Genomic DNA, 22061 nt, shown 5'->3' on the forward strand with positions numbered 1-22061 from the left:
AAAACTGAAAACCAGAAGCAGGAGGCTTAAGTCCAAATCCTGAGAACATCAGAGTACTCCTGAATTCAGGGAACATTAATTGATAGGAGCTCATCAAATGCCTCCATACCTACACTGAAACCAAGCACCACCCAAGGGCCAACAAGTTCCAGAGCAAGGCATACCATGCAAATTCTCCAGCAACACAGGAACACACCCCTGAGCTTCAATATACAGGCAGCTCAAAGTTATTCCAAAACCGCAGACATCTCATAACTCATTATTGGACACTTCATTGCACTCCAGAGAGAAGAAACCCAGCTCCACCCACCAGAACTCTGACACAAGCTTCCCTAAACAAGAAACCTTGACAAGCCACTGATACAACCCCACTCACAGTGAGGAAATTCCATAATAGAGAGAACTCCACAAATTCCCAGAATACAGAAAGGCCACCCCAAACACAGCAATATAACCAAGATGAAGAGACAAAGGAATACCCTGCAGGTAAAGGAACAGGAGAAATGCCCACCAAACCAAACAAAAGAGGAAGAGAGAGGGAATCTATGTGAGAAAGAATTCCAAATAATGACAGTGAAAATGATCCAACATCGTGAAATCAAAATGGAATCACAGATAAATAGCCTGGAGAAGATGCAAGAAAGGTTTAACAAGGCCCTAGAAGAAATAAAAAAGAGTCAATCAATAATGAATAATGCAATAAATGAGATAGAAACACTCTGGAGGCAAAAAATTGTAGAATGTTGGAGGCAGAAGATAGGATTAGTGAAATAGAAGATAGAATGTGGAAATAAATAAATAAGAGAGGAAAAAAGAAAAAAGAATTAAAAGAAATGAGGACAACCTCAGAGACCTCCAGGACAATATGAAACACTCCAACATTTGAATTATAGGAGTCCCAGAAGAAGAAGACAAAAAGAAAGACCATGAGAAAATTCTTGAGCAGATAACAGTTCAAAACTTCCCTAAAATGGGGAAGGAAATAATCACCCAAGTCCAAGAAACCCAGAGAGTTACAAATAGGATAAACCCATGGTGAAAAACCCCAAGACACATATTAATCAAATTAACAAAGATCAAACACAAAGAACAAATATTAAAAGCAGCAAGGGAAAAACAACAAATAACACACAAGGGGATTCCCATAAGGATAACAGCTGATCTTTCAATAGAAATGCTTCAGGCCAGGAGGGAATGGCAAGACATACTTAAAGTGATGAAAGACAATAACCTACAGCCCAGATTACTGTACCTAGCAAGGATCTCATTCAAATATGAAGGAGAAATCAAAAGCTTTACAGACAAGCAAAAGCTGAGAGAATTCAGCACCACCAAACCAGCTCTCCAACAAATTCTAAAGGATCTTCTCTAGACAGGAAACACAAAAAGGGTGTATAAACCTGAACCCAAAACAATAAAGTAAATGGCAATGGGATCATACTTATCAATAATTACCTTAAACGTAAATGGGTTGAGTGCCCCAACTAAAAGGCAAAGACTGGCTGAATGGATACAAAAACAAGACCCCTCTATATGCTGCCTGCAAGAGACCCAGCTCAAAACAAGGGATACATACAGACTGAAAGTGAAGGGCTGGAAAAAGATACTCCACACAAATAGAGACCAAAAGAAAGCAGGAATAGCAATACTTATATCCGATAAAATAGACTTTATTTTTTTATTTTTTTTATTTTTTTAAATTTTTTTTTTTATTTTTTTATTTTATTTTTTTATTTATTTATTTTTTTTAAATTTTAAAATCTTAAATTCTTACATGCGTAAAACAAAGGCTGTGAAAAGAGATAAAGAAGGCCACTACATAATGATCAAAGGATTAATCCAAGAAGATATAACAATTATAAATATATATGCACCCAACATAGGAGCACCGCATATGTAAGACAAATGCTAACAAGTATGAAAGGGGAAATTAACAATAACACAATAATAGCAGGAGACTTTAATACCCCACTCACACCTATGGACTGATCAACTAAACAGAAAATTAACAAAGAAACGCAAACTTTAAATGATACCTTGGACCAGTTAGATCTAATTGATATCTATAGGACATTTCACCCCAAAACAATGAATTTAACCTTTTTCTCAAGTGCTCATGGAAACTTCTCCAGGATAGATCACATCCTGGGCCATAAATCTAACCTTGATAAATTCAAAAAAATCGAAATCATTCCAAGCATCTTTTCTGACCATAATTCATTAAGATTAGATCTCAACTACAGGAGACAAACTACTAAAAGTTCCAACATATGGAGGCTGAACAACACGCTTTTGAATAACCAACAAATCACAGAAGAAATCAAAAAAGAAATTAAAATATGCATAGAAACTAATGAAAATGAAAACACAACAACCCAAAACCTGTTGGACACTATAAAAGCAGTACTAAGAGGAAAGTTCATAGCAATACTTAGGAATACTTAGGAATATATCTACCTAAAGAAATTAAAGATCTTCACGACCCAGATAATCATGATGATGTGATTATTCATCTAGAGCCAGACATCTTGGAATGTGAAGTCAAGTGGGCCTTAGAAAGCATCACTACGAACAAAGCTAGTGGAGGTGATGGAATTCCAGTGGAGCTGTTTCAAATCCTGAAGGATGATGCTGGGAAAGTACTGCACTCAATATGCCAGCAAGTTTGCAAACTTAGCAGTGGCCACAGGACTGGAAAAGGTCAGTTTTCATTCCAATTCCAAAGAAAGGCAATGAAAAGAATGCTCAAACTACCACACAATTGCATTCATCTCACATGCTAGTAATGTAATGCTCAAAATTCTCCAAGTCAGGCTTCAGCAATACGTGAACCATGAACTCCCTGATGTTCAAGCTGGTTTTAGAATAGGCAGAGGAACCAGAGATCAAATGCCAACATCTGCTTGATTATCAAAAAAGCAAGAGAGTTCCAGAAAAATATCTATTTCTGCTTTATTGACTATGCCAAAGCCTTTGACTGTGTGGATCACAATCAACTGTGGAAAATTCTGAAAGAGATGGGAGTACCAGAGCACCTAACCTGCCTCTTGAGAAATCTGTATGCAGGTCAGGAAGCAACAGTCAGAACTGGACATGGAACAACAGACTGGTTCCAAATAGGAAAAGGAATACGTCAAGGCTGTATATTGTCACCCTGCTTATTTAATTTCTATGCAGAGTACATCATGAGAAATGCTGGATTGGAAGAAACACAAGCTGATATCAATATTGCTGGGAGAAATATCAATAACCTCAGATATGCAGATGACACTACCCTTATGGCAGAAAGTGAAGAGGAGCTAAAAAGCCTCTTGATGAAAGTGAAAGAGGAGAGTGAAAAAGTTGGCTTAAAGCTCAACATTCAGAAAACGAAGATCATGGCATCTGGTCCCATCACTTCATGGGAAATAGATGGGGAAACAGTAGAAACAGTGTCAGACTTTGTTTTTTTGGGCTCCAAAATCACTGCAGATGGTGACTCCAGCCATGAAATTAAAAGACACTCCTTGGAAGAAAAGTTATGACCAACCTAGATAGTATATTCAAAAGCAGAGACATTACTTTGCCGACTAAGGCCCATCAGTCAAGGCTATGGTTTTTTCCTGTGGTCATGTATGGATGTGAAAGTTGGACTGTGAAGAAGGCTGAGAGCCGAAAAATTGATGCTTTTGAACTGTGGTGTTGGAGAGACTTTTGAGGGTCCCTCGGACTGCAAGGAGATCCAACCAGTCCATTCTGAAGGAGATCAACCCTGGGATTTCTTTGGAAGGAATGATGCTAAAGCTGAAGCTCAAGTACTTTGGCCACCTCATGTGAAGAGTTGACTCACAGGAAAAGGCTCTGATGCTGGGAGGGATTGGGGGCAGGAGGAGAAGGGGACGACTGAGGATGAGATGGCTGGATGACATCACGGACTCGATGGACGTGAGTTTGGGTGAATTCTGGGAGTTGGTGATGGACAGGGAGGCCTGGTGTGCTGTGATTCATGGGGTCGCAAAGAGTCAGACATGACTGAGCGACTGAACTGAACCAAAAGAAACTAAAGACCTATATATAGAAAAGTATAAAACATTGATGAAAGAAATCAAAGAGGACACTAATAGATGGAGAAATATACCATGTTCGTGGATCAGAAGAATCAATATAGTGAAAATGAGTATACTACCCAAAGCAATCTACAGATTCAATGCAATCCCTATCAAGCTACCAGCAATATTTTTCACAGAGCTAGAACAAATAATTTCAGAATTTGTATGGAAATACAAAAAACCTCGAGTAGCCAAAGCAATCTTGAGAAAGAAGAATGGAACTGGAGGAATCAATATGCCTGACTTCAGGCTCTACTACAAAGCCACAGTCATCAAACAGTATGGTACTGGCACATAGACAGAAATATAGATCAATGGAACAAAATAGAAAGCCCAGAGATAAATACACACACCTATGGACACCTTATCTTCAACAAAGGAGGCAAGAATATACAATGGATTAAAGACAATCTCTTTAACAAGTGGTGCTGGGAAAACTGGTCAACCACTTGTAAAAGAATGAAACTAGACCACTTTCTAACACCATACATAAAAATAAACTCAAAATGGATTAAAGATCTAAGCGTAAGACCAGAAACTATAAAACTCCTAGAGGAGAACATAGGGAAAACACTCTCAGACATAAATCACAGCAGGATCCTCTATGATCCACCTCCCGGAATACTGGAAATAAAAGAAAAAATAAACAAATGGGATCTAATTAAAATTAAAAGCTTCTGCACAACAAAGGAAACTATAAGCAAGATGAAAAGACAGCCTTTGGAATGGGAGAAAATAACAGCAAATGAAGCAACTGACAAACAACTAATCTCAAAAATATACAAGCAACTTATGCAGCTCAATTCCAGAAAAATAAACGACCCAATCAAAAAATGGGCCAAAGAACTAAATAGACATTTCTCCAAAGAAGACATACGGATGGTAACAAACACATGAAAAGATGCTCAACATCACTCATTATCAGAGAAATGCAAATCAAGACCACAATGAGGTACCATTTCACACCAGTCAGAATGGCAGTGATCCAAATGTCTACAAGCAATACATGCTGGAGAGGGTGTGGAGAAAAGGGAACCCTCCTATACTGTTGGTGGGAATGCAAAGTAGTACAGCCACTTGGAGAACAGTGTGGAGATTCCTTAAAAAACTGCAAATAGAACTGGCTTATGACCCAGCAATCCCACTGCTGGGCATACACACTGAGGAAACCAGAATTGAAAGAGACATGTGTACCCTAATGTTCATCACAGCACTGTTTATAATAGCCAGGACATGGAAGCAACCTAGATGTCCATCAGCAGATGAAGGGACAAGAAAGCTGTGGTACATATACACTATGGACTATTACTGAGCCATTAAAAAGAATACATTTGAATCAGTTCTAATGAGGTAGATGAAACTGGAGCCGATTATGCAGAGTGAAGTAAGCCAGAAAGAAAAACACCAATACAGTATACTAACACATATATATGGAATTTAGAAAGATGGTTAAGATGACCCTGTATGCGAGACAGCAAAAGAGACACAGATGTATAGAGCAGTCTTTTGGACTCTGTGGGAGAGGGAGAGGGTGAGATGATTTGGGAGAATGGCATTGAAACATGTATACTATCATGTAAGAAATGAATCGCCAGTCTATGTTTGATACAGGATATAGGATGCTTGGGGCTGGTGCACGGGGATGATCCAGAGAGATGATATGGGGTTGGAGGTGGGAGGGGGATTCAGGATTGGGAACTTATGTACACCCGTGGCTGATTCATGTCAATGTATGGCAAAACCATACAGTATTATAAAGCAAAATAAAGTAAAAATAAAAATAAATAAAAAAAGAAAGCAAACTTGTGGGGAGGGAAAAATTGGAAGACTGGACTTGACATATGCTATATATAGAATAGATATGTATATACAGAATAGATATATTTTATCTGTAGAATATAGATAGATACAGAATGTCTATTTATATAGGATAGATAACATATATATACATATATAGAATAGATAACTAATAAAAACCCTACTGAAAAGCACAGGAGGCTATTCAATATGCTGTAATGACCAATGTAGGAACAGAATCTACGAAAGAGTATATACATGTATATGTGTAACTGATCACTTTCCTCTACAGCAGATACTAACAGAGTGCTGTAAATCAACTATATTTCAATAAAAATGTTAGAAAGAAACAAAATCCACAGTGGTAAGGGGAATGGTGAGGAAGTACACATAGGGAAAAATAAACGTATTTGTCGGCTTGGTGTGGCTTTTTCTCTTTTCAACCAGTTGAACTAGTTTACACCTGAGAAAGTGACGTGAACAGCAGGGCAGGGAGCTGCAGATGCTCGCCATGGCTATAGTTACATATGGGGACTTTACAGAATCAAACGGTATAAGACCCAGGTCACATCCAAGTCTGACAAAGTCAGGAGAAGTGAAAAGCAATGGAAATCCTTAAAAACTGAGACTCTTTACATATACCAAATGATTGTGGTGGGCTCTGCTGGTGTATTTTACGGATGAACCGACTAAAAAGAAGGCCTGAAGTGGCCGACAAAACAGAAATGATGGAGAAGATTTACAGTGTTTTGTACCTGTTGTTGCTTAGTCGCTAAGTCATGTCCTACCCTTTAGGGACCCCATGGACTGTAGCTCGCCAGGCTCCTCTGTCCGTGAGATTTCCCAGGCAATAATACTGGAGTGGGTGGCCATTTCCTTCTCCAGGGGATCTTCCAGACCCAGGGATTAGGGAACAGTTATAGCCTAAGTATCGTTGAGCCAGGCCCAGCTGCTGGATCCCTGCTATGTTGAGACAAGGCTCCCTGTGGCCTTCTCCCTGCCTGGACCTTGCAGGGCTGTCCTTCACCCGCTTCCCGGCACCCGCACTTCCATTTCAGTTCACACTTGTGCCTGGCTTGCTGTCAACCGCACTCCTGGGATATGCTCTTCTGTGTATCTAGATTTCTGCTGATGTTCCTGTTCGATACTGATGTGCTAGGTCACTGGTCCTTCATATCTGGGCACCCTGGTATAGTGGATTGTCTATGTTCGGTTGAGCCCCAGTATATGACAGCCACTGGTGCAGCTGCAGCTAAGTCGCCTCAGTCGTGTCTGACTCTGTGTGACCCCACAGACGGCAGCCCACCAGGCTCCCCCATCCCTGGGATTCTCCAGGTAAGAACACTGGAGCGGGTTGCTGTTTCCTTCTCCAATGCAGGAAAGTGAATATGACAGCTAATATTTAAACACATACATGGACTGGCGATTCAATTCTTACATGACAGCCAGTCCATGTCTGACATAGGGTGCAGCTTGCTTGGGGCTGGTGCATGGGGATGACCCAGAGAGATGTTGTGGGGAGGGAGGTGGGAGGGGGGTTCATGTTTGGGAACGCATGTAAGAATTAAAGATTTTAAAATTTAAAAAAAAAATAAAAAATTAAAATAAAAAAAAAAATAAACACATACTTCAGCTGTGTACTTGCATCTTGGCCCACTGCCTAGAAGGAGACTGTCCCTTTTCAAACAGCGTGAATCTTTTCCTTAGTCTTTTCATGGCTGCCTTCATCTCCTGGTTCCTCAGGGTGTAGATCAGGGGGTTCAGGACAGGAATGATGACAGTGAGGTTGATGGAGACAGCTCTGTCCATGGGGAGGGCGGAGAAGGGCCGGGCGTAGACATAGATACACGGCACGAAGTGAAGGGTGACCACTGTGATGTGGGCAGTGCAGGTGGAGATGGCTTTCCCCCTGCCCTCCCCGGCCTGAGACCTTATTAGTAATAATATGACCATGTATGATACAAGGAGGAAGACGAACCACAGGGTGGTCAGCAGTCCGCTGTTGGAAATCATCAGGAGCTCCAGAGAGGAGGTGTCCGTGCAGGCGAGTGTGAGCACCTGGGGGACGTCGCAGTAGAAACCATCCACGATGTTGGGTCCGCAGAAGGGGAGGGGGAGCAGCAGGGAGATCTGCACGATGGAGTGGACGAAGCCCCCCGCCCAGGAGGCCACGATGAGGGCAGTGCACCGCCCCCGGCTCATGATGGTCACGTAGTGCAGGGGCTTGGAGATGGCCACATACCGATCCAGCGCCATCAGTGACAAAGAAAATACATCCACCCCTCCAATAAGATGAAAGAAAAACATCTGGGTGAAGCAGCCATTGAAGGAGATGGCCTTTTTCTGGGCCAGAAGGTCCACCAGGACCTTGGGGGCTGTGATGGAGGAAAAGCAGATGTCAGCAACAGATAAATTCCGGAGCAAAAAGTACATGGGGGTGTGAAGGCGAGAGTCCCAGGTCACCACGACCATGATGAGGAGGTTTCCCAGCAGAGTGGTGACGTACACGAAAAGGAGGAAGAGAAACAGGACCACGCTCAGTTCTTGATTCTGGGTCAGGCCGAGGAAAATAAATTCTTCCACCCGTGTGCCGTTTCCCAGCTCCATGGACGCATCCTCTTTTTGTCTGTATTCTGAAGTCTACTTCCTATGGCAGTGCTCAGGTATTCATTTTGTTTTCTTCTGTGAATGCAATTCAGGTATTCCTAAGGTGGCTGCAGTGTTTGCAACGTGTCTAATCGTCCAAATTTTTAAGATTGCAATCCGTTTGGTGATTCAATCAAATTATCATATGAGAAATCATTCAGTTAATTGTTTTCCCATAAAACTGTTTTTGAAAAGAAAAAGCATTTGTGTTAAGTAGGGACTTTTAATTTACACCCAATTTTATTTAATATGCTTTTGTTTTAAAATATTGTTATCATTTTAAATTTCACACCAATTAATTTTTCATTAGATGTTCTCTTTTTTATTTGTATCATGTTTTTGCTTTTTAGAAAGCCTTTTATTTTATATTGGCATATAGCCAGTTAACAACATCGTGGTCATTTCAGGCAGACAGCAAAAGAACTTCCCCATGCACACACACGTTTCCACTCTCCCCTAAACGCACCTCCCGTCTAGGGTGCCAGGTGACTCAGTTCCTGTGCTGTACAGTAGGGCTTTGTTGGTTACCCATTTCAAATACAGCAGAGTGTACATGTCCATCGCAAACTCCCCAGCTATCTCTTCCTGCCCTTCTTCCCCGCTGGCAATCATAAATTCATTCTCCACTGGTGTCAGGAGCTGTCTGAAGCATTTTTCATATTCAAACCATATCTTTGTATTAAAAGAGAAGACACAGTTCCAGGCATTGTGAACCGATAGTCTACAAGTTTAACATGTTTTTAGTAAATGTTCTGTTGTGCTTAGTAACTCAGTAGTGACTGACTCTTTGCGACCCCATGGACTGTAGCCCACCAGGCTCCTCTGTCCATGAGGATTCCCCAGGCAAGAATACTGGAGTGGGGTGCCATGCCCTCCTCCAGGGGGTCTTCCTGACCCAGGGATTGAACCCAGGTCTCCCGCGTTGCAGGCAGATACTTTACCATCTGTCACCAGGGAATTCCCTAAATATTGTTGACTTGCTAAAACAAGAGACATCGCCTGTTTCTGATTACAGTGTTGCTGTGTATGGGTCGGTTTCCTTTGACTAGGCCGTTTTATACAGAATTTCTTAAAACTACAGTGTATTACTTTGTGTAGGTAACTTGTCACTGTGATTATACTGGTGAGACAATTCACTTAATAATTGTTTTAAAATATTTTATATTCGCTGTCAGAGAACAGACTGAAGCGATGTTCAGTTGCTCAGTTGTGTCCGACTCTTTGTGACCGCGTGAACTGCAGTACTCCAGGCTGAAACAATGTGTAAATCCAAACCTCAACGGATGTTTTAATATTTCTTATTGTGGTCAAAACACAAACATGAGAGCTACCTTCTTATCAAAAGTTTCAAATGCAGACTTAGTTATTGTTAACTGTGGCCACAGTCGTGCACAGCAAATCTCCGGAACATATTCATCTTGTATAACTGATGTGATTCTTGTTTGAATCTGAGGGAGATAATAAGGACAGTGGCCCAGTTCTGAGACATGGTCCAGACTGAATCAGGCAAGCTCCCCATTGCCTCTTTCCTTCTGTGAGTCAAGGATAAAGAGCAGGGGATCACAGTGGGGAGAGACACTGGTATCATTAGAATGATATATATTAAACACACACACACACATATATATATACACATACTAATTTTGTATAACAAAAGTGTTTGATAAAGTCTGTTGAAGATAAGGTGCTGGCAGAATGGGGCTCTGAAAATCACACTGAATGGATCACATTTCTGTATTCCTCTTAACATAACACCCTTCTTTCTGGTGGTTAACACCCACCTTTGCCATCTTTGTCACTGAGAAGACCATCTTAGCACTGAGATATTTCATAGAACGGAGAAGTATTAACATCGAACTATTTTTACAAAGTCAGTAATGACATCTCAATTTCTCTATGCATAATCTTTAACCTTAGCTAGAAGTTAAATGTTTTTACCTAATTCCTTTGATCCTGAAACTCCAAGTCTGAAGTGTATGCCATTGGGTCAAGCGCAGAACAAAATGCTGGTGACATTAATTCCTGAAAGTTTTGTTTCTGAAGGTAAAGCCCTTTGGAGACTAAATATCTTAGTGTCTTTTCTCCCCTTTCAGGAGAGAAAGGGCAGATTCAAAGATTCACATCTTCAAGGCTCTTTCACCGTGTCTTATGCACAACTCCCTTAACGCCTGGCCTCATATAAGAACTGGAAAGGGAATATTATTGGACAAGGAAGGGAATCAAGTGCCTGAGCGTGCTCTTGGTGATGAATTCTCAGTGGGAGCTATTAAAAATCGCCAGGGTACACACACAAACACACACACATACGCATGGACACATTTTAATTGGTGTCCAGATTATTCAGAGGCAGTAGGTGAAATCTATGCCTTTGTCCACAGCTCAGTCAGAAGTTTCTTAACACATGACAGGCTTAAAGGTCCAATTGCTGGGGTGTTAGGCTCAGAGGACACCATAGAAAGTGAGATTTAATTCCATTGCCGAAAGCCAGAGAAAGAAAACTGGACCTCAGATCCTTTGCTGTTCATCTACGCAGGGTGCTCGTAGTCTCATGGGTCTCCTCACAGAGAGAAACGTGACTGAGGTGATGTTTGGGGACCACACGGCGCTCTTGGTTTCCAACAGTGCACCCACAAGAACTCTCCATTTCCACACAGCAAGATAAGGACATTGCAAAGTCGTCCACACAATTATGGTAGTTTAATAACAATCCAATTTATTAAACAATTTCATTTCATATAGAACGTGCTTGCTTCCAGAATGCTGATGGGTTTCAATATACCTGCTTTCAATTTTGTTTTAGTATATTAAACTAGTCTATATGATAAAAACTATATGTATACTTGTGTGTTTGAGATGAGTATTTTCCCCACTTTGTAGAAATATAATTGACTTATGCCCTGGTGGCTCAGTCAGTAAATAATAATAATAATATATATGTATTATTTATACATATAAAAAATATATAATATATGTATACATATAATGTATATATGTATACATATATATACATATAATATAATATATATTACATACATATATACATATATGTTTATATATAATATAATATACATATTATACACAATACACATATTATATACATATATTACATATAATATGTATATACCTATATAAATATAAAAAACTTCATATATATACATTAAATATATATTATATTATAATTATATGATCTTAATCATATACTATTACATATAATATATAATAATATATGATTATGTATAATATATATTGTAATATATGATAATATATTATAATATATAATAAGGTATTATAAGGTATAATATAGTATAATTATACTATTATACTATATTATACCTTATATAATAGTATATACTATTATATGATTATACTATATTATATACTATATATTATTATAACATAATATATAGTATATTATATTAGTATAGTATATATTATATACTACTAGTATATAATAGTATAATAGTATATAGTATAATAGTATATATATTAGTATATAATAGTATATAGTATAATAGTATAGTATATATATTAGTAATTATATATAATATATTTAATTATAATATAAGTATAATATATAATAATATATCTTTAATAATATAATTATAAATATATATTTAAATGTATATTTATTATATATTTGTATTTTTATATTATACATATTATACATATTTATCCACATCTTTATCCATTCATTCACCGAGGGACACTTAGACTGTCTTTATATCTTGGGTATTATGAATAAGCTACAATGACCGTGGCAGTTCTTATACTTCTTCTAGAGGCTGATTTCATTTTCTTTGGATATATACCCAGAGGTGGAATTGCTAGATCATTTGTAGTTCTACTTTCAATTTCTTGAAAAACCTCTATATTGGTTTTCAAAGTGGCTGTACCGATTTATATTCCCACCAAGAGTGTACAAGGGTTTCCTCTTCTCCATGTCCTTGCTGACACTTACCTCATGTCTTTTTGACTATAGCTATTCTAATAGAGGGGCTCCCTGGTGGCTCAGTGGTAAAGAATCTGCCTGTAACCCAGAGACCTGGGTTTGACCCCGTGATTGGGAAGATCCCTTGGAGAAGGAAATGGCAAGCTACTCCAGATGTTGAGTAATATCTCATTGTGAGTTTGATTTGCATTTCCCTGATGTTTTGTGATGTTGAGCACCTTGTCATATACCTGTTGATATTTGTATGTCTTGTTTGGAAAAAGATCTATTCAGTTCCTTTGCCTGTTTTAAAACTGAAAATTTTTTTCCTGCTATCAAGTTGTATGAGATCTTTATACATTTTGTATGTTAACCCCTTACCTGATATACGATTTATAAATATCTTCTCCCATTCTTTAGGTTTTTTTTTTCATTTGTTGATTACGTATTTTGTTTTGCAGATACTTTTTAGTTTTTTCCCCCATGGAAATGCATTTTATTGTAATTATAGCACCGTGTACATGTCAATCCCAAATTCCAAATCTGTCCTGTCTCTGGACTCTTCCCCAGCTAGTAATCATATGTTTATTCTCTAAATCTGTGAATCTGATTTTGTTTTGTAAATAAGTTCATTTGTATAATTTTTTTAAAGATTCTATGTATCAGTGATATCATATGATATTTGTCTTTATCTGATTTACTTCACTTAGTATGATAATCTCCAGGTTTATCTATGTTGCTGCAAATGGCATTATTTCATTCTTTTTAATAGCTAATTAATATTCATCACATATATGCATGACATCTTCTTTACTTGTTCATCTGTTGATGGACATTAGGTTGAAAAGCTTTTAATGTGACGCAGCCTCATTTGTTAATTTTTGCTTTGTTACTTGTGCTTTTGGTGTCAGAGTCAAAAAATCATTGCCAAGACCAAAGTCAAGGAGCTTTCCCTCCATTTTCCTTCTAGGAGTTTTGTGGTATCAAGTCTTGTGCTTAGACCTGATATTTAATCCATGCAATATTTAATCCATGCAAGTGAATTTTTGTGAGTGATGTAAGATACGGGTCCAATTTTGATATTATGCATGTGGTTATCCAGCTTTCCCAGCAACACTGATTGAACTGAGTATCCTTTTCCCATTGGATATTCTTGGCTTCCCCCACCCCCAGCCCCATAAATTAAATGATTGCAATTGTATGGCTTTATTTCTGGGTTCTTGATTCTGTTCCATTGGTCTCTATGTCTATTTTTATGCTAGTATTATGCTGTTTTGATTACTATAGCTTTATAGTATAGTTTCAAATGATAGGTGAGAAGCCTCAGCTTTTTTCTTTCTCAGGATTGCTTTGACTATGGAGTCCTTGTGGTAGCACACAAATTTAAGGATTGCTCTTCTATTTTTGTGAAAATTGCTTTTGGAATTTTGATGGGGATTACATGGAATCTGTAGCTATCTTTGAGTAGAATGTATATTTTGTAATATGGATTCTCCCAGTCCATTAGCATGGATTATCTTTCCAATTATTGGTATTTTATTCAATTTCTTTAATCAGTATTTTATAGTTTTCAGTGAACAGATATTTCACCTCTCTGGTTAAATTTATTCCTAAGTATTTTACTCTTTTGATGCAGCTGTAAATTCAGTTGGTTTCTTAATTTTTCTGATAGATTGTTGTTAGTGTATAGAAGTGATGCTCGTTTTGACTTTTGTGATTTACAGTTTTGTGACTATATGTGACTCTATTCCTCAAGTATTCTAGGATAATATGTTATGAATCTGAGAATTGGTATTTTTCATCAGTCGTGAAAATTTCCCTGTTATATGCACTCAGTATGCCAGCAAATTTGGAAAACTCAGCAGTGGCCACAGGACTGGAAAAGGTCAGTTTTTGTTCCAATCCCAAAGAAAGGCAATGCCAAAGAATGCTCAAACTACCACATAATTGCACTCATCTCACATGCTAGTAAAGTAATGCTCAAAATTCTCCAAGCCAGGCTTCAGCAATACACGAACCGTGAACTCCCTGATGTTCAAGCTGGTTTTAGAAAAGGCAGAGGAACCAGAGATCAAATTGCCAACATCCGCTGGATCATGGAAAAAGCAAGAGAGTTCCAGAAAAACATCTATTTCTGCTTTATTGACTATGCCAAAACCTTTGACTGTGTGGATCACAATAAACTATGGAAAATTATGAAAGAGATGGGAATACCAAACCACCTGACCTGCCTCTTGAGAAATCTGTATGCAGGTCAGGAAGCAACAGTTAGAACTGGACATGGAACAACAGACTGGTTCCAAATAGGAAAAGGAGTACGTCGAGGCTGTATATTGTCACCCTGCTTATTTAACTTCTATGCAGAGTACATCATGAGAAATGCTGGACTGGAAGAAACACAAGCTGGAATCAAGATTGCCAGGAGAAATATCAATCACCTCAGATATGCAGATGACACCACCCTTATGGCAGAAAGTGAAGAGGAGCTAAAAAGCCTCTTGATGAAAGTGAAAGAGGAGAGTGAAAAAGTTGGGGCTTAAAGCTCAACATTCAGAAAATGAAGATCATGGCATCTGGTCCCATCACTTCATGGGAAATAGATGGGGAAACAGTGGAAACAGTGTCAGACTTTATTTTTTGGGGCTCCAAAATCACTGCAGATGGTGACTGCAGCCATGAAATTAAAAGACACTTACTCCTTGGAAGAAAAGTTATGACCAACCTAGATAGCATATTCAAAAGCAGAGACATTACTTTGCCAACAAAGGTCCGTCTAGTCAAGCTATGGTTTTTCCTGTGGTCATGTATGGATGTGAGAGTTGGACTGTGAAGAGGGCTGAGCGCCGAAGTATTGATGCTTTTGAACTGTGATGTTGGAGAAGACTCTTGAGAGTCCCTTGGACTGCAAGGAGATCCAACCAGTCCATTCTGAAGGAGATCAACCCTGGGATTTCTTTGGAAGGAATGACGCTAAAGCTGAAACTCCAGTACTTTGGTCACCTCATGCTAAGAGTTGACTCATTGGAAAAGACTCTGATGCTGGGAGGGATTGGGGGCAGGAGGAGAAGGGGACAACCGAGGATGAGATGGCTGGATGGCATCACGGACTCGATGGACGTGAGTCTGAGTGAACTCCGGGAGTTGGTGATGGACAGGGAGGCCTGGCGTGCTGCGATTCATGGGGTCGCAAAGAGTCGGACACGACTGAGCGACTGAACTGAACTGATCCCATAAAATAGTGACCCTTCCTATTATTTTTTCATTCATATTATCTTTTTCATTCTGGAACTCATGTCAGATATGTTATTTATTAGATTTGTTCATCTTCTTTCCTACGTATCTTAACCATCCTTCTTGTGTATTCTATCTCATATGTGTCCCATTTCAGGGAGTTATTCAGGTCATATTCAGCTTTCATTTCTAGAAGTTTTATTTTATTCTGTTTACAAATTTACTTTTCTCTTTTATTATCTTTTTTCTTGCTCATTAAAAACTTTAATTTTTGTTTTTAGCTTTGAATTTACTTTGTGTTCTATATCTGGTTACTTCCGTGTTCAAGGACCTTGAGGGTCACATTGTGCTTTGGTTGTTTTATTTATTTGACTGTGTTGGTCTTTGTTGTGGCCTGCTGACTATTTTCTGCTCACAGGCTCAACTGCCCTGTGGCATGTGGGATCTTGGTTCCCTGACCAGGGATTGAACCCTTTTCCCCTGCATTGAAAGATACATTCTGAACCACTGGACCACCAGGGAAGTCCTTGGTTATGTCTTTTGATTCTTTCTAATAATGACTTGTTTCTGCATGCATTTAAAATTTTGTTCTATGAATTTGTGCTCAAGCTATTTATGTGGAAATCTTCAAAGTCTTAGGTTTAGTGTGCATTCCTTCAGATAAGGGAAATATTTGTTTCTTTCAGGCATCACAAAGCATTATTAACCCTGCATTGCTGTTAATTCTTCCTTTTGGTGTTTCCTATTTCATAGGCAGTGCAAACTTCAATCTGAGACTTGTGTCAGGGTTTTGAAGTCTCAGAAATGATTCTTTTTCCACACGAAGTTCAGGTTGAGGCAAACAAGTTTCACTGTAATCTCTGCTGGTGGGATGATTTTTTATCCAGCTTACCCTTCCACTGGTGGAGGAGTATTCAATTCTTTGGTTTTCTGCTTTATATTTATTTTTTTGTCCTAAGCTTTTCCCTTCTCTTCTTGTGAACTCTGATATGCACGTGAGTGGATGTTTGCAAGAAACGATGAGTGTGCATGTTTAGATCAGGACTTTGTTTCATGATATGTACGCTTCCATTTTGCCTAAAATAGCTCTAATTACTTTTTGTCTATGCATATTGATGGTGTATTGGAAAACAATGGTGCATGTAATTTGATTTTATGTGTTATTTTTGTTATTTTGTTATTTGTGTTGCTTTTGTTATTTTCAATAATATTTCAGTGAATTCCTTACAGAACTTGTGGTGTAGCATCTTAATATCTGAGAATAATGACTCCCCCCTCAATTTCCCACATTTTTATGCTTTGTCATTTTTCTTGTGTTTTTGAGTTGTAAATGAATTGAAGTGTAATAATTAATATTAGTGATGATAGCAGGTATTATCCTCTATTAAGGACAGTATTAAAAACTGTTTTAATATTTAGTCATTAAGTATAATATTTGGAGCTGCTTGGGTTGGAAAAACTGGACTGATAGATTTGCTAGTGATCACTGGGGTCTTCTGTGCAATTTAGATGTAATATTGTGAACTGCTTTTCAAATATGAGTTTTAAACGTTCTGAGCAATTTTGTTCTGTGTTTCTGCAAGCATAATTTCTGCCTGTCTGGAAAGGTAGTTTAATATGGAAAAGTTACCGTACTGGATCTTTGTAATAGGAGAAAATACTATGATTTTATCTTGTGGATTGTGTCCTCAGATTTCAGAACTAAATCTTAATGTCTATCTGAACTAAAGCATCCCTGTGTTCAGAACATGAGGCCTCTTAATGAAAGGTCACAACAGCTACCAGGGCTTGTACTGGTGCTCCAGAGCTGCTGGCAGGATTATAAGAAGACCCACCTTGCCTGTGGACTAGCCTTTATATTAGATTTGTTTTTAAAATCAGGTAGCCAAATAGTTAATATTTTCAATAAGCCTTCAAAAGAAAAAAAAAAGAGGTTACTGAATCCATGGGGTTGGATCTTTTAATAATATTTCATAAATCCAGATAATATTAATCTGGTAGTTTCCCTCCTTCAGGCTTTTTGTCAGTTAACAGTTTTGGTGGCTCAGATGGTAAAGAATCTAACTTGCAATGCAGAAGACCTGGGTTTGATTCCAGGGTGGGGAAGATCCCCTGGAGATGGGACTGGCTAACCCACTTGCCTAGAAATTTCAAGGACAGTTCCAAGGAGCCTGGTGGGCTACAGTCTGTGGGACCCCAAAGAGTGAGCACACACATAATACTTGCTATATGCTGCTGCTGCTGCTGCTAAGTCACTTCAGTCGTGTCCGACTCTGTGCGACCCCACAGACGGCAGCCCACCAGGCTCCCCCGTCCCTTGGATTCTCCAGGTAAGAACACTGGAGTGGGTTGCCATTTCCTTCTCCAATGCATGAAAGTGAAAAGGGAAAGTGAAGTTGCTCAGTCGTGCCTGACCCTTAGCGACTCCATGGACTGCAGCCCACCAGGCTCCTCCGTCCGTGGGATTTTCCAGGCAAGAGTACTGGAGTGGGGTGCCATTGCCTTCTCTGACTTGCTATATAGTTCCTGTTAATATTCTTTATTGAGGTGGTTGCTTTCTTTTTTTCAATTCCTGGCTTCTTAAGTATGTTTTGCTTTCCAGTGATGTGGGCTGATTTATGATGAATATTTTCTGAGCCACTGAAATAATTGCACCTTTTCATATTTTAGTCTATAATTGCAGTGAATTATATTAATATTTCTTTTTGAAACTGGAATAAATTCTTCTTGACCTTGTTGTTATTACATAATGCATTGCTGTGGAACTTGCTAGTATTTTACAAGAATTTTACATCTCTTTCTAAAGATGTGATTGGTATGTTTACCTACATTAGATATATGATATTATTAGATCAATTAGATGCTATTATATAGTTTGTCAATAGGGTTATGGTATCCTTATGGAATGTATTAAGAAGTGCTCTAAAAATTAAAAGAAAATTGGAATTACTGGATCCTTGAATATTTATTGGAAATCATCCACAAAGTTATTTGGATCTAAAATTTTTTCAAAGGATCTGTCTTTGGCAATTTTTTTGGTTCATCTATAATTATTGATTTGCTAAGGTGTTTTCTCTTTTAGCCAACTTTTATTAACTATATTTTCTATGGAAATTATATGGTCTCTTCCATCCTGTAAATTTTCAATGCTTTGAGTCTTCTTTTCTTTAGTAGGCTACAAGTTCATAGCATGTATTTATTTGTTCCGCCAAAGCAGTGTAACACTCGAATGTGCCTGGGTCTTTGGGGAATAACAGGATCTGTCCTAGAATGGAATATCTTACCAGGTTTCCATAAGGTAAGAAAGACTTTCCTTACTTCCACAGTATGGAACTGTAGTAGCAGTATCTTTGGTCCCTAAAGTGAGGAAACACTAGAGTTTCAAAATTTATTTTAATACTAAGAAACAAATATAAATAATATATAACAGAATGCCCACAATAATAAAGGTGTTATAGGTGGTCAGAATTTGGTTAGAAACAGTCTGTTTTGAAATACTGAATTAATGGCAGTTTTTTGTGCTCTTAAAACATAGGATTGGCAAAATAAAACTTGTTTGCTTTCTGTCTGTCTCTCTTTGGGAAAGTGTATGTGTGTACGTATGTGCGTGCATGAGACAGGGACTGATTATTTTGTATTTTTGAATATTGAGTTTAAAAGATGAATCTTTTCTTCCTTCACATTTGAATGTCCGTGAAATTGAGATGCATCTTAAATCGGTGAGTATGTGTAATTTGGCAGCTCTCCTTTTTTACTCCCTAGCTGTTATTAGAGTGCAAATGTATTTTACTGTGGATGACATTTTCAGTCAAAATGCGGTGAGTATAGCTGCTATAGAAAATGCCTGAAGTTCCATCGGTGCCTCATTTCATGAAATAGAAACAATTCACTTGGTATGACATAGGAGAAACAGTGAAATCTACAATACATGCACTGTGTTATCCTTCTAGACTTTAAGAAACTAGAAACTGGAAAACCTACCTGGCCCTAGTAATATTAAAGCAAAGGGATGTGGTCTTGCATAAAGCTTACAGTGAAGATCATAGTACACTCTGATTCAATCATTTCCTTTCCTTTGACTTCCATGAAGGAGCATCTGTTCAAGAAGTAAAGTCACTTTACTTTATTTATTTATTTATTTTTGGCTGCATCGTATGGCATGTGGGATCATATTCCCATCCAGGGATCACACCTCTGCCCCCTATCAAATCTGTGCGGTGGAAGTGAGGATGCTTAACCACTGGACCACCGGGGAAGTCCCTGAAGAAGTAATGTCATCTTTAAATAGTAAAAAACCAAGACTAAGTAGGATTTGGTCTCATATTCTTACATACATTCATTTCATCCCTTTCCAAGTATTTGAAACACTTATTTAAAGCTTTTATGGGTCAGACACTAATTTAGACCCTGAGAATGTAAAGGAGAATTTGATGTACTAATTGGAAGTTTCATGGAATTTTTAAAACATCGCAATAAGGGAAATGGTAAACAGGTAGACACAGGAAAAGTAAAAGCATTTATTGGCTTGGATATACATTTTTCTCTTTTCAGCCAAACTAGCTTCTGCCTGAGGCCGTGTTGTGGGTGGTAGGGCAGGCAGTCCCATTGGCTGTACTTACATGTGGCCACTTTACCAAATCAGATGGTATGAGTCCCAGGTCACGTCTAAGTCTGACAGAGTCACAGAGACTGGCAGGCAATGCAGATCCTTCAAAACTAAAACGCTTTACATGTAACATGGTTGTGGGGGCTGTGCCAGTGTATTTCATAGATGAGCTCACTGAAAGAGCAGGCCCCAATTTGCTGACAGAACAGAAATGAATGTCCCTGGACAGAGTTTGGCACCAAGCATATGCTTAGGAAATAGTCACAGGGTAACTCTTGTTGCACTGGGACCCAGAAGCTGTATCCCTGCTTTGCTGAGACAGAGGCCCTGGTGGCCTACTGCCTGTCTGGATGTCAGAGTGCTGTCCTTCACCCTTTGTCTGGACACCCATTTCTAGCACAGTCTGCATCTGTGCCTGGCTTGTTGTCAGTTACTCTTCAAGAACTAGGTTCTTTCCCGAAACTTCCTGCTGGTGTTCCTTTCCGATACAGGTGTTCCAGGTCGCCGGTCCTTTGTGCCTGTGCCATCCTGGTCTAGTTAATTGTCTATGTACAGTTGAGCCCCTGAATATGACAGCTAATATTTTAAGAAAATATTTCAATTATATACTCACATCTCAATCCACAATCTATGAGGAGACTATCCCCTTTCAGAAAGCACGAATTGTCTCCTCAGCCTCCGCATGGCTGCCTTCATCTCCTGGTTCCTCAGGGTGTAGATCAGGGGGTTCAGGACAGGAATGATGACAGTGAAGGTGAGGGAGACAGCTCTGTCCGTGGGGAGGGCGGAGAAGGGCCGGGCGTAGACGTAGATGCAGGGCACGAAGTGAAGGGTGACCACCGTGATGTGGGCGGTGCAGGTGGAGATGGCTTTCCTCCTGCCCTCCCCGGAGTGGGACCTCAGCATCGTCAGGATGACTGTGTAGGACACAAGAAGCAGGATGAACCACAGGGTGGTGACCAGGCCGTTGTTAGAAATCATCAGGAGCTCAAGGGCAAAGGTGTCCGTGCAGGCGAGTGTGAGGACCTGGGGGACGTCGCAGTAGAAACCGTCCACGACGTTGGGTCCGCAGAAGGGGAGGGGGAGCAGCAGGGAGATCTGCACGATGGAGTGGACGAAGCCCCCCGCCCAGGAGGCCACGATGAGGGCAGTGCACCGCCCCCGGCTCATGACGGTCACGTAGTGCAGGGGCTTGGAGATGGCCACGTAGCGGTCAAAGGCCATGACCGAGAGGGAGAAGATGTCTGCGCCCCCGAGGAGGTGGAAGAAAAACATCTGTGTGAGGCAGCCACGGAAGGAGATGGCCTTTCTCTCCGAAAGGAGGTCCGCCAGGACCTTGGGGGCGGTGATGGAGGAGAAGCAGATGTCCAGGACCGAGAGGTTGCGGAGCAGGAAGTACATGGGGGTCTGGAGGCGAGACTCACAGCTCACAGTGACCATGATGGCAACATTTGCTAACACAGTTGCTACATAAACCACAGATAAAAGGAAAAACAGGAGCACACTCAGCTCTTGAGATTGGGGAAGTCCACAAAAGATAAATTCCGACACCCTGGTGTGATTTTTCAAGGCCATTGGATGACATTTATTCCTCTGGGTGCAGCTTTGATGGAGAGGAGAATGGCAACCCACTCCAGTATTCTTGCCTGGAGAATTCCATGGAGGTAAGGGCCCTGTGGTCTTAGGGAAAGAGAACAAGAGAACGAGGCAAATATTTCCAAATCTCAGAGGACAGGTACTTGAGAAAAAGTAAAAGAACTGCATG

The 22061-nt window shown here is 39.5% G+C and overlaps 2 protein-coding genes across 2 annotated transcripts; both read right to left on the reverse strand.

The window, feature by feature from the left end:
• On the reverse strand, positions 7515-8492 carry LOC102174680 (olfactory receptor 4D11-like). Its single transcript, XM_005690350.2, has one exon. It carries the CDS (start codon positions 8490-8492, stop codon positions 7515-7517), a length of 978 nt encoding a protein of 325 aa, XP_005690407.2.
• On the reverse strand, positions 20936-21871 carry LOC102174413 (olfactory receptor 4D11-like). Its single transcript, XM_018058862.1, has one exon. It carries the CDS (start codon positions 21869-21871, stop codon positions 20936-20938), a length of 936 nt encoding a protein of 311 aa, XP_017914351.1.

Source organism: Capra hircus, chromosome 15 (assembly GCF_001704415.2).
Source record: "Capra hircus breed San Clemente chromosome 15, ASM170441v1, whole genome shotgun sequence".
In the NCBI taxonomy this organism is placed as follows: Eukaryota; Metazoa; Chordata; class Mammalia; order Artiodactyla; family Bovidae; genus Capra; species Capra hircus.